Source organism: Eptatretus burgeri, chromosome 10 (genome assembly GCF_056783735.1).
Source record: "Eptatretus burgeri isolate ZD-2024b chromosome 10, Ebu_testis_v1, whole genome shotgun sequence".
Taxonomy (NCBI): domain Eukaryota; kingdom Metazoa; phylum Chordata; class Myxini; order Myxiniformes; family Myxinidae; genus Eptatretus; species Eptatretus burgeri.
The window spans coordinates 37,236,666-37,249,934 of record NC_140970.1 but is presented as its reverse complement, the minus strand read 5'-3'; the positions used below and the strand labels follow the sequence as shown (position 1 = coordinate 37,249,934).

The window sequence follows — 13,269 nt, the reverse complement described above, 5'->3', positions numbered from 1 at the left end:
TGGCACATTTCTAACAGGTACATTTATTTAACAAAAGTGAGAAAAGTTATGTGGCACAGTATGGGATTTATTGCAAATGTAGAGCAGAAGAAAGCAAGGAATTTGTTGGGTTTGGTAAAAGTCAAACAATATTTACAAAAGAAGAAGACAGTGCAGTTACCCTAAATATTGTCATACAATCTTAACTTATGCTACGATGGGCACCATCACATATGCACAAAATCCCAAGGAAAGTTTGAGATAACCCAGAGAGATAAGAAGAAGTTGAGGATGAGTGACCTCTCAATACCTGGTGTGGTCAGCGGACATGCGCAACCCAAAACACTTAGGAAAGGGAAGGAGGGAGAAATCCTGAGAGTGTCTTGGGTGTGAGTGAGAGGTGCAAGTCTAATGCAACATATGTTGCAGCATGTAAGAGGAAGATGGGAGATGCAAGTCAATACGGTTCTCTCTTGAGTTTGGTGGTTCCGCTCTGGGTTCACTCTGAAAGGAACAGTCTTGGTCGCTCTGAAAAGAACATACTTGGTCAGGATTGTCCATCTCAATTGCTCTTGTGCATCCACAGTAGATGAGAGATAGATAGTGGAGAAAGATGCATAAGAGAAAAGACCCTATTGTAATAGTGTAAGAATCTGTACATGTAAGTGTTGTTGCAGGATGCAGCCTAACTGAGCATCGACAGAATGAGAGCATCCCCGGCTCGTAGTAGCAACTCATGATCCCACACTTGACCACGTTGCCTCGTGGCACCCCTCGCTCAGTGCCGATGCTTGCCCTCCTTGCGCCGCCTGCCACCCTAGCGAGATCCAAAGTCTACCACAGTCTCTTGTCTGGTGAGCTCTGGCGTCTGGCGAGTCCAGCGATATCTCTCCCTCTGGCGAATTCTGACTGAAAATGAGCTGAGTTTGCTCTTTTTATGAGCCACGGGTAAGGGGAGGAGCCAAGAATCGGAACAAATGGAACTGTTGGTAAATGTTAAGCTTCTCCATTTGTTCATAGCGGTCGTAGCCACACCCCGCCAAGCCTCGGACGCGAAAAATGGCCCAGTTGCTCGCTGACCAACTGCAGCAGCAAAAAGATAAATTTTGGGATCACAGACGAACCATGATTTAATTTTTTTAACTCTTCACAGATTCCATAATTGTCAGGACATCTTCAGGAAGGTCGAGGTGAGGTTGTACATTCAATGTTGAGCAAAGGAGTCTGCATTTAGAGATTTATGCACCATGGCCATTGTTAACGAATGTAAAGGTTGAAAAAAAAAATCCACTCCAAAGTTAGGAGTCTCCTTGGTGTTTTCACCACCACTTGATGAATGATACATAATTAATCAAGTCCCCATGAAGAGAATAAATCATTGCCCAATAAATATACCCTACATAATCCAAAGTCAATATCAATCATTCACTTTATTGAAGTTATTAATGACAAATAAATAGTCAAACACGTACATTTATTTTAAACCAAATGCTTGTCCGTCCACATCAGTATAGTCATTGCCAAAAACAAGGGGAAGCAAGCAATTGGCATTTTAGCTATTGCTGCATCGTGGCAAGGATTCAATGGTACAAAAATCAAAGCAGCAAACCCAACCACTTGAAAGGGGGCTTCCCACATGCAGAAAAGTAATGACTTGCATCAATAACCACAAAGCCAAATTTTGCAGGAAATAATTTTAACTGCAGTACCTGGTTTGTAAAATTGCACATCAAGAGATTTATTTATTATCAAAATTACATTAAAATGATAGCATGTGCCTTCTGTGGTAGAACATAGGACCAACCTAAACTGATGAGATGCAAAGCAGAACACGTCTAAAAGCCTCTGTTGTGTAAGTTCAAACACAAGTCGAGCGTCAATGCAAGGTGTTACCAGAGGTCGTTTCATCAACTAATGTCAACCCGAAGTTCGAATCCAGAATTTCCAACAAAGGCAATTTAAAAAGCTCATCAAACAAATTTGTACCAGGAATATTTTAAACAATTGCAAGTGAAGATTTGTTCGCCGAAGGATACACCAGATATTTCTTCACCAGAGGGTGACGTTTGGAAGGGGGAATTAAAATTATGACAAATGTAACAGGTGAACATGGGTGTGTGTAACTGGGTGTGTAATTCTCTACCCACACATTCGAATGTCTATAATTGTAATTTGTAATGTATAGATTTCAACAAATATATATTTTGTTGAAACAGATAAGGAAATCGATTCATATGCTTTAATTCGGATAATTCCAATGCAGCTTTGATTGGTCCACCATGAACAAAGAAGTTAGAATCTCTCAATCATCAATCACAGCAACATGTGGAAGGAATGCTGATACAATCTGTGGTTTCCATAGTCCTTGTGACATAATTTCTAATATCCCGACAGCTTCAATTAACCCATCACATATCTGGAATTGACAAGATGCTCCATATCACGGAATGGCTCGGTGATTTTTTCAAAACGACTTCACAGTGAAAATGAAAAAGAGCAGTCATATTGCTGAAAATAAAGATCTACGGATCACAAAAAAGAAGCGGTCTGCTAATCAAGAGTGTTCTGTATGTTGGAGATGCAGGGTGCTGGCCACAAGACACTCTCTCCCTTTATATCTCCAGCTGAAGTGCTATCTACAGGCTTCCAAGTGTCCGCTCCTTCTGGCCTGTGTGAATGCCTCTCTGATTCTTCATCTTCCAAACACATTGAGCTCAATTCCATTCTCCCCTTTGTGAAGGTTGGGCATTCTTCAAGTAGTGCTTCTGGCAAATGAAACTGGGGACTGTCAGGAGGACTATGACGAGGTGAGACAGCTTGTATCATCCGATCACAGCTCTCCTGTAACATCAGCTTCTGAAAGGATACAATACATGTAACATCACAAAAGAAGCCCATAATTGGACAAAATGACGCAAGTTATGCACATGCAGGGACACCACATTTCTTTTAATGCTCCCATTCAACCTGCCCCACACTTCTCCCCTTCAACTACTGCTCAACATCCATCCTTTTGTACCTGCTGCACAATTTCTACAAAAATTACTTTTTGTGAAACATATCCAAACAAATGCAAATTATTATTTTGCATAAGCACAGCATCCCGTGTACAAACATATCCGTGTCCATCAATTTAAAGTCTTACCAGCTCTAAGCAAGACCTGGATAATATGATGACCATTTTTAAACCCCTGTTCATCCAATGGCAATATTCTCTGCAATACTTTCCTTGAACAGACTTTGAAATGAAAAGGCAAAAAATTCCAATTTTTACAGACTATGTCATTAAGGATGCCACATCAATTGATACCATTGTAAGAGCAATGATCAGCAATTATAAATGTTACAGCTTTATGACAGCCACTCACTGACCCAAGCACCATCGGGACCAAAGAGTTGAAGAAAACTGCCAATTAGTTCACGAGATCTCTCCTCCCACCTGCAGTAAAGGTAAAGCGAGTTGGAGGAAAGAAATGGGAGGAAAAGGCAGACAAAGTTGTTTTGATCACAGAGTGGTCTTCACCTTGGACTGTGCAGGCATCTAGTATTCGGTGTTAAATATCCTTTCAATGAGGAGTGAGGAATCATGCAACTGCAATAAGATGTTCAGACCCAAATGCAATAAGCAGATGGTGAAAAACACCCAGTGCTCAAAACATTACACCCGAGCCTTGACTGCTGGGCAGCTACACTAGTTAAATTATTTGCACTTCTTTTTTTATTTATTGTGCAAACGCTAGTGCTGGTTTTTCTCTTTGAAATTGTAAGGGAAAAAATTTTTGAAGAAAAAAAAATCATTTTTAAAGGCTTGAACCATGGCAGTTGCAATAATGTCTGGATAAACTGTCCTGTGACATTCTTTCCATTCCTCACCCTCTCCTATCATCAGTCCAAGTAAATATTGCAACCAAAGCTGAATATTGATATTCTTCAAGGGGTACTTGGGCCAAACAAGAGGTTCTGCAGGGCCTACATGGGTCAGAAGTTGTTGGATCATAGTTGTTGGACACTTAACAGCTACTCGGAGACCAACATCAAATCTCGTGGTGATATACAATGGCCTGCAAAAGCATTCATCCCCCTCCAAAGTTTTCACATTTTGATGCCACCTCAACTTATTTAATGATGCTTTCAAATCAAACTTAATATATAGAGTTTTCACAAACTACTCAAAAGTGATAAACCTTAAAAACATGCAGATAAAATGTAAATAAGCTAGATTAACAGAGGAAAATTAGATGATTCTCAGTTGCATGAATATTCAAAGCCTTTCCCTCATTAACCATAAATCACTTCAGGAACAAATTATTTGTTTGAAAGGTTACAATATAAGTGTAATAGGTTTCACCTGTATGCAATCAGTGCTTTAACATCAAAATTAAGCTCCCCCATTTATCTGAGTTTTAAGGAGCAACTCAACTTGGCCAACCAACAAGGTAAACATGAAGACCAAGGAGCTTTACAAATAAATCAGACAAAGTGTTGGAGAAGCACCGTTCAGGAAAGGGTCATAGGAAGATGTCAAAACTCATGATCCCTTTGAGTATGGTGAAATCCATCATTAAGAAGAGGAAGAAAAATTATATCACCCAGACTCTACCCAGGTCAGTTCGTCCATCCAAACTCAGCAGCCAGGCAAGCTGGAAACTGGTTTGAGATGTCACTATCTATCTATCAAGTCCACGTCACAAGATTAGATATTGTTCAGCTCTGCTCGGCACCTTCATTGTAGGCAGCGAGATCGGCAGCTGTGCATTGGTTTTCTAGTTGAGGGCATTTCAGCAGGTGTTCCATTGTTTGTGGTTCAGTACCACATTTGCAGGTGACATCATTTGAGTTATATCCCCGCTTGTTGAGACACAACTTGGCTCTGCCAACACCAGTTCTCAATCGATTGATGCATTTCCATCTGGCCCAACTTGCATCTGCACCAGGAGGGAGTTGCTCACTTGCTGTTCGTCCCATGGTAGTTGAGAGAGGTAGAGTGGATATTCTATCAACCCATATGGAGACTCATGCTTCACTTGTAATGCCAGCCTCACGAGGAGTCACACAGTTAAGAAAACTTTTCCTCAACTTTAGGCAGCTCTGAGATGATGCCTGGCCAAACATTGGAAGTCGTTCATCTGTTATCTGCCACTGGTGCTCCTTCATGCTGGCTCCTGCTCTTCTGATGTCTGGCAGGACAATTCGTGCCAGGAGGTAGAGGCTGTCAGTATTTCTTGGCTTGAGACAACCTGTGATAAGTCTGCAGGAAGCATTAAGGGCTAAGTCCAGCTTCTTGGCATGGGTGGATCTTTCCCATACTGGGCATGCATACTCAACAGTAGAATAGCAGAGGGTTAAGGCAGTGGAGCATAGGGTCTGTGGGCAAGCACCACATCTTGTGTTGGTGAGCTTACTAACAAGATTGTTGCGTTGGGGGAGCTATTCTGTTTAGGATCCAGCATTCAAACAGCTTGTAAGTGTGACTAAGAAGTGAGATCAGCCTGTAGCTCTTTGGGATTGATGGATCTTTCCCTGGTTTCAACATTGTTATCAAATGTGCTTTCTTTCAGATCTTGGGCAGTTTGTGGGTTGCCAGGCAGTGATTTATAGTTGTAATAACCACTCCTTATCTCCGGTCTGAAGTATTTGACCTGCTCAGTTGTGATGTTATCCAAGCCAATTGCCTTTCCTGGTTTAAGACTTGAAGTGGCAGTTTCCAGCTCTTCCATGATAAATGATATTGTAAAACCTGGGTCTTTGCTGTACTTGCCATGGTCTAGCTTGGTCTTTTCTTGCCTCTTTCCACTTTTACCATTCAAGAGCAAATGGTGAGCAACTTGATTTGCAGTAACCTTGGGTTGTTGAGGAGCAACTTTCGGGTCACCATGAAGCCTGCAGATTAGAGACCATGCCTTCTTAATGTTCTTTGACATGTCTATACACTCAACCAGTGCATTCCAGATTTTTTGGTGCTCTTTGGGGATACTTTCCATCACGTTCTCACTGGTTGATCTAGTTTCCTCTGAGAAGGGATCAATTTCAAACATGGTGGCATAGTCATCGTAGAGGGCAGCTGTCTCCTTAGAGAGACCAGGTATATACTCCACTCTGCAACCTCAGGCAATGTGCCTTTGTGTTGTTTTCTTAATAAGTTAGCTGAACTTGTCATAGTTTCCTGGTGTTGGTTTGATGTTTTTGATCTTATGTTCCAATTCAAATATTGAACCATTCCAGTTAGGCCGGCAGCCCACATAGCATACCATGCACCCCCCGCCGCCCCCCCTCCCCACAACAAATTGCCACTGAATTTTTTTTAAGCCTCAGGGTGTACTCAACCCTATATCAAGTGGTAACAGTAAAATAAGTCATTCCCACTATGATTTTTCAGACTATTTCTCACATCGCCCTAGATATCCGTATTTTTCATTAAAATGACATCCGCAAATGACTAAAATGTTCAGTTTCTTCAAGTAACTGTAATCATATATATGGGCCCAAACGGCCTTGTAATAGACTAAATTAAAGCACATTATCTAAAAAAAACAAAAAAAAACAACGATATCAGTGTTGTGTCACTTTTATTGTTGCACGAGTAAACTTAAATTATTGTGTGTACTCTATCCCTGCTACAAAATCCGGATGAAGTCTTTAAAATTTTTCTAATTGTGCTCGTTTTATTGGTAATATGCCCAAAATTCACAGGTAGATGTTTCTATACCTCTCATATATATTTTACAGCTGTTATCTCTCCAATATCCAGCACAACATCAGATGCATTAAGAACATTGTGTATCATTGATGTTATACAATATCAGATAATGACCAATCTTGCTAATACTAACAAACAAAAATATCAATGAACAAACGAGTGCAAGTACACACACATGCCTAAGTTAGTGTGTAGATCATGAGTTCACACACCTATGCGCCCCGCCACCCACACACAAACACCGACATGCACACCTACACAAACACACACACACCCAAACACACAAGATTGGCAAGATCATCAGTCTGTGTCATCACAGCTGTCACCATCACCATAGATGTCACTAGCAACATCCAGGACTGACTCTTCCTCATCTGTATCCTCAGCAGATATGTTCGGGACATTTTGCGGTTGGCATTCTCCCTCATACCAGAGTGGCTGGAGACTCTGCTTTATCATCACCAATCCATGACCTTGATGAGCTGGAGAAAGCGTTGGTCTTGCGACATTTGCCCGTTTCCAAATAGTTATGTGGTTATTCGCCCTCAATATGTGTTGCTTGAGGCTCCTTCGACATGGTGGCATTGTAGCCATGTCGACACTACTTGGAGTGGATCTTCCTTCCTTCGTGCACAACGAGTTGATCTTGGTCAATCTGAGATCATCAACCTTTGTAGTTCTGGTGTTGGCTCCATACATCGCACATACTAATTTCTATAAATTGTCAACGACTTCCGGTCATCGCCAAGTTTCCCAAGAATAGGAATGAACTTTGGAGCTTTTAACAGGGTCCTGAGGGGCAGGAGCTTGCCTTTGCCACGGAATGCATTTGCTGTATCACAACCAGTGACTCCATGAAGCACCAACAAAGCTGTACATTTGGCCTGCCCAAAGTCTTCTGCAATACTGAACACATCAATCAGTCTGGCCTTGTGCTAACCTTTGTATCGAATAGTATTCTGATGTTGAGTGTTGGTGCAAAGTGCAGCAGAGTAAAGAAGATATCTGAGTCACGACTCTTGATTTGAATGTTGCAGCACCCTTTTGTTCTGGCATACATGCTGTACAGGATGACCCTGGAATCGGTCTCCTCCTGGGATGAATTTAGGAAAGCAATTTCAACTCGTTTTGTTGTGACGCCATCTTCCGAGGTAAGTAAGTGTGGAGCACTCTCGCATATCACTATTACCTGACGTCCATGCAACCTTGCTGCATATTTGTTAGTACTCCATAACTTCAAAATGAGTGCTGAGCTGCACCTTGTTTTCAGCATTACTAGGGAAGACCTTCCATTCTGCTGGACGTTTGGTTGCTCCACCTCAAAGGATCAACTTTTCACCACATCCTCGACGCTTCCTCTCCAGTGACGAGATGGAATCCGGCATGTATTGATCTGTGCTGAATATGACATCTCCAGACTGCACCAAGCCATCAAACAGCTTTGAGCAGATTGATGTCACGAATTTTGTCTATTTTGACTTGAGCAGTTTTGTCATCATTGAAGAACTTGAATGTGCCGTGAGAGATGCCAACAAAATGTACTACACAACATGGCTGAATCTTTCCACGTGCTTTCTCCTTTTTCCTCTTCGCAGGAGGCTCTGCGTTCTGTCCAGGATCATTCATGATGATGCTTTTTGTTCACCATATCTCTGAAAAAATATATTACATATGTATTTAATATGCAATAATTATGCATAGTATAAAATGGAACGGGTTACTATCAAAATTTGCTAAAATATAACTTAAATAATTACATCTGGAAAAGAAATTTAAATAAAAGTAAAATTTGAACTTATCCACTGGTCCTGCAGTCTGGAACTGGACTTCTATATTCACTATCTGCAATACTAAATCTCCACAACAAACATAAATAACTTCGTTAATCAGTGAATTATTGTAACAATGTCGAATACCATGAAAAAAACTCCAACTTGATGCATAAAACAAACGCATTCCCAAATTCACACAGATTTTGCATCAGGAAAGGGGTATTGATTACAATGACATTTTATTTGGGCAACAATAAAAGTGACACAACAATGATATGGATATTGATTGTTTTTTAAATAATGGGCTTTAATTTGGTATATTACAAGGCCATTTGGGTATATATGTATGTATGTATATATATATATATACACATATATATATATATATATATATATATATATATATATATATATATATATATATATATATATATATGTATATATGAGGTGTGTTCAAAAAGGATCCAACCTTAATTTTTCGTGCGTAAACAAATGAAGCTAGGGAGGCGTGGTTTGGTGCACGTATGTAGATGATCCTAATCCGTATGCGCGAATATTTTCCCGCCTGCAGAAGCTGTCAGTCGCCGATGAGTGAGGAAGTGTAAGTGAGTGCCGTTGGATTTTCGTTTTTGACAAAATGACGGATCACTGTGGTCTCATCGCCAGTGATCACTGTGTTGAAGAAGTTGGGATCACTGTTCACAGTCTCCAGCATGTCCTGTGCGATCTCCAAACAGAGTTGCTTCTGCTCGATCATTAGCAGCTTTGGCACGAACTTCGCTGAGATTCTCCTTAAGCCCAAATCGTCAGTCACAATGGAATGAACGGATCCAATGCTGACTCCCGCCTCGTCTGCAAGTTCTCTGATCGTGATTCGACGATCCTGCATCAGCAGGGTCCTCACTTGGTCAATGACGATCTCATTTCGGGATGTTGAGGGCCTACCAGAACGTGCTTCACTTTCCACTGATGTGCGACCATCTTTAAAGCGGTTGCACCACTTTTATCTGTGTGGTGCCCATTGCTTCATTCCCGAAGGCCTGTTGAATCTTACGGATCATTTCCACTTGGGAATCGCCAAGCTTTACACAAAATTTGATGCAGTAGCGTTGTTCAAGTTTTCCGTCATTTTGTCAAAAACGAAAAACTGACGGTGCTCACTTACACTTCCTCACTCATCGGCGGTAGGATACTTTTTGAACACAATATATACATATATATATATATATATATATATATATATATATATATATATATTTATATATATCTTATGGTTGTCCAAAAACAGCAAAAAAAAAATTAAAAATTTCAGATGTTGTCTCCACAAGCCTTAAATTATTCCACTATGATTCAATAACGCGCATAAAAAATTTAAGTTGATCGGAGGTGATTTCGAGGTCGCTCCATATGACGACTTTTAGTTTCAGGAGTTGGTTAAATTAGGGTATGGTCAGGTAAGATTACGGGTACTTCTGGATTACGGTACTAACAAATCCGAGGTGGAAATGGAGTGCATTTTCGAACTCTATGGGGTCGATCTACTCTAAGAAATGACTGCACCGACATTGAATTCACTACCCTTTCGAAAATATGACCTAAAACAAGATTTATCATTTCTGGAGTTGAGTAACTAAAGGCCCGGTCACACCTTGACGTTTTAGCCAGCGATGGCAACGTATTAAAATGTATCAAAAACGCTGGCTTACGTTGAACTTTTGATGTTTTTTTTTAAAGATTCGGACGTATTCATAGGGACTTGGTCTTATGTATAACGCATTGGTAACGGACACAGAACGTTTCATTGTGTTATAGATAACTTATACCAACGAATGCTGAACCTGTTGGCGGCCTACACAACCGATGCCCAACGATAATCTAACTTAGGCATAGCGCGTTGCACGCATCGCCGACGATGTCGTGATGTAGCCTATTAAAAGGCTGACGCACAACGATTCGAATCATAACTGCCGTAGAAATGGAAGTGTCAACATCGTGGTCACACCTTGGCGATCTTGCCAGCATATGCCGACCTAAGAAAAATGTGTCTAAAACGTTGGGGCACGTCAAATACGGTATGAGTAAGTTTGGTATACGTGAGTACAACGCTAAAGTACGCTATCATACGTCGTAGTAAGCAGAGTACGTCAAGAAATTTTAAACATGTTCAAAATTTTACGACGTACTCAGCATATGACACATGCTCCGCATGCGATGGGGATAAGTTTTACACACGATATGTGGACGCTTACACACGTCCACAAAGGCTACTTATAAGCTACTCATAAGTCGAAACACGTCGCGGTAATGTGTTTTTTACGCGAAACTTATTTCTAACTTATGTTTGACGTGCTTTGAACCAATTCTTTACGTAGTCCCAACACACATAGACGTATGTAGACGTATTCCAATGACGTCTTCCGGTCGACAAAAAAAAAAAAAATTTACGTGTTTCTAGCTTACAACTGCCATATAAAGACGTGTTCCCAGCGGTTTTGGGAATTGGTATATAAAAATGCTGCTCATAAAAGGGGAACCCAACAGTGTTTTCGAGTCCTTTTTGAGTCGATGTCCATGTCAGCAGTAACAGTATCAGTATCAGTATTAGTATTAGTAGTAGTTTGTTCATGTTGGCAGTAGTAGGTGAGTGTGAGGGGGAGGGTGTGGGTTATGATGGATCGTCCTTGCGTTTAACGATTTAAATGATAAACTCAACGATTTAAATGGCTGCATCTCCACTATTGAAAGTAGACGCTTGCGCTCAACAATTGGATTTTTTTACACTCAACGACTTTTAAACGGTACCACTCAACTATTTTCATTGTTTACAATGAACGATTTAAATTGCTGTCACTCGCCTTTGTTTTTTGACGCTGGCGCTCGGAAATTTTAATCGTTTCTATTAAACGTGCTAAATCGCTCAAACCCCACTATTGAAAGTAGATGCTTGCGCTCAACAATTGGATTTTTTTTTTACACTCAACGACTTTTAAACGGTACCACTCAGCTATTTTCATTGTTTACAATGAACGATTTAAATTGCTGTCACTCGCCTTTGTTTTTTGGAAATTCGAAGCGTTTCTTCTGCACGTGTTAAAACGCTCAAACTCGACTATTTTAAATAGACGCTGCCGATGGACAATTGGAATTATAGCCAAGCTAGACATCGAAGTGTGAGCATCCTCGTCATGCCGAAGAAAAGTTTGAAGAATGCTGCAAATAAGTGTCCTGGCCGTGGCCGTGGACGCTGACACAAGGACGATCCATTATACCGACGTCTTTCAGCCTATGAGTAACTTAAAAGTAACGTCTGTCGATGTGTGGCAACGATCGCGTAACGTGCCAACAACACGTTAATCATAGGTTAGAAATAAGTTTCGGGTACGCTAAACATTACCTCGGCGTGTCTCAACTTATGATTAACTTACAAGTAGCATGTGTTGACGTCTGTCAACGACCGCAGACCGTGCATACAACTTGTGGCCAGCGTAGCGGAACGTGCGAGTCATACGCCGGCATACGTCGTGAAATTTCAAGCATGAAAAAATTTGAGGACAACCAAAAAGTACAACGTTTAAAGCCAACGTACAACGACGTATGGCAGTGTTTTTCAGCGTGCTCTCAATGTTATCAAAACTTACCCATAACGTATTCAACGTGTGCCAGCGTTTTAGAAAAAAAATTCAAAATTCGGCATACGTTGGCTAAAACCTCAAGGTGTGACCGGGCCTTAATCCTACTCATTTCGATATTTTCTAATCTATAATTAATTTGTTGTCCGTCTAAACATTTCTTAGAGTAAATTGACCCCACTGAGTTCGAAAATGCAGTCCATTTTCACCTAGGAAGTTCAGAAGTGTACGGATTCGCATCTCACCATACCCTAATTTAATATAATAATAACTAAGCCTAAGTGTACATCACCCAGTCAACACCATCCTTACTGTCAAGCATGGTGGTGGCAGCATCATGTTATGGGGCTGATTTTCATCAGCGGGGACTGGCAAGCTTGCCAGGATAGAAGGGACAATGGACGGTGCAAATTACAGGAGAATCCTGGATGAAAACCCGCTTGAGTCAGCCATGATCTGAAACTGGGTCGGAGATTCACATTTCAGCAGGACAATGATCCGAAACACAATGCTAAAGCCACACTGGAGTGGCTGTATAGGAAGAAAATAAATATTCTTGAGTTGCCCAATCAAAGTCCTGACTTGAATCCAATTGAATATTGCAGTCCATTGATGCTCCCATCAAACTTGGACAGAACTAGAGCAATATTCACATGAAAAATGGGCAAATATTTCACCATCTCACTGTGAAAAGCTGGTAGAGATCTTCCCCAAAAGACATAGCAGTCATTGCTGCAAAAGGTGCTTCCACCAAGTACTGACGTAAGGGGCTGAATGCTTTTACAACCAGTGATTTTTGATTTGTACATGTTTTTTGCAGGTATTCATGGCATGTAACCTCCATCAACTATAGCAGTGTTTTGTTTGATCTCTTCAGTTATGAATAAAAAAGTTCATTTGGGAAATTGCTTCCACATATTTAGTAATTCATCCAAATGTGGCACTATTGGAAAGGGTGAATACTTTTGCAGGACACTGTACCTATGCGACTGATGAGAACGAACTGATGAAAACACAAATAAACAAGATGGTATTCGTAGAATACTTACCCTACACAGTCTTGAGAAGGACTTGGTGCAAGCCAACTCTTCTGTTTCTTTTATTTGATCCAATGTGGTGCCAGAGCAGTGACCAATGAAGTCACTTTTATCAAACTATATTTCCCATGGGTAGTTGATCAATTAAAGTTTTG

At 40.8% G+C, this 13,269-nt stretch overlaps 1 protein-coding gene across 2 annotated transcripts in view; it reads right to left on the bottom strand.

Annotated features, from left to right (window-relative positions):
* Positions 1 to 1,390: 1,390 nt before the first annotated feature.
* Positions 1,391 to 13,269, bottom strand: part of LOC147018335 (choline-phosphate cytidylyltransferase B-like) — a 40,675-nt gene continuing 28,796 nt past the window's right edge. For both annotated transcript variants that reach the window (XM_085897892.1, XM_085897891.1), the window contains exons 8-9: positions 3,352 to 3,418; positions 1,391 to 2,835 (exon numbers count right to left, since the gene is read on the bottom strand). In XM_085897892.1, the coding sequence (XP_085754018.1) occupies positions 2,530 to 2,835; positions 3,352 to 3,418 (373 nt within the window). In that variant the 3' untranslated portion in view covers positions 1,391 to 2,529. The remainder of the gene's footprint in view (positions 2,836 to 3,351; positions 3,419 to 13,269) is intronic.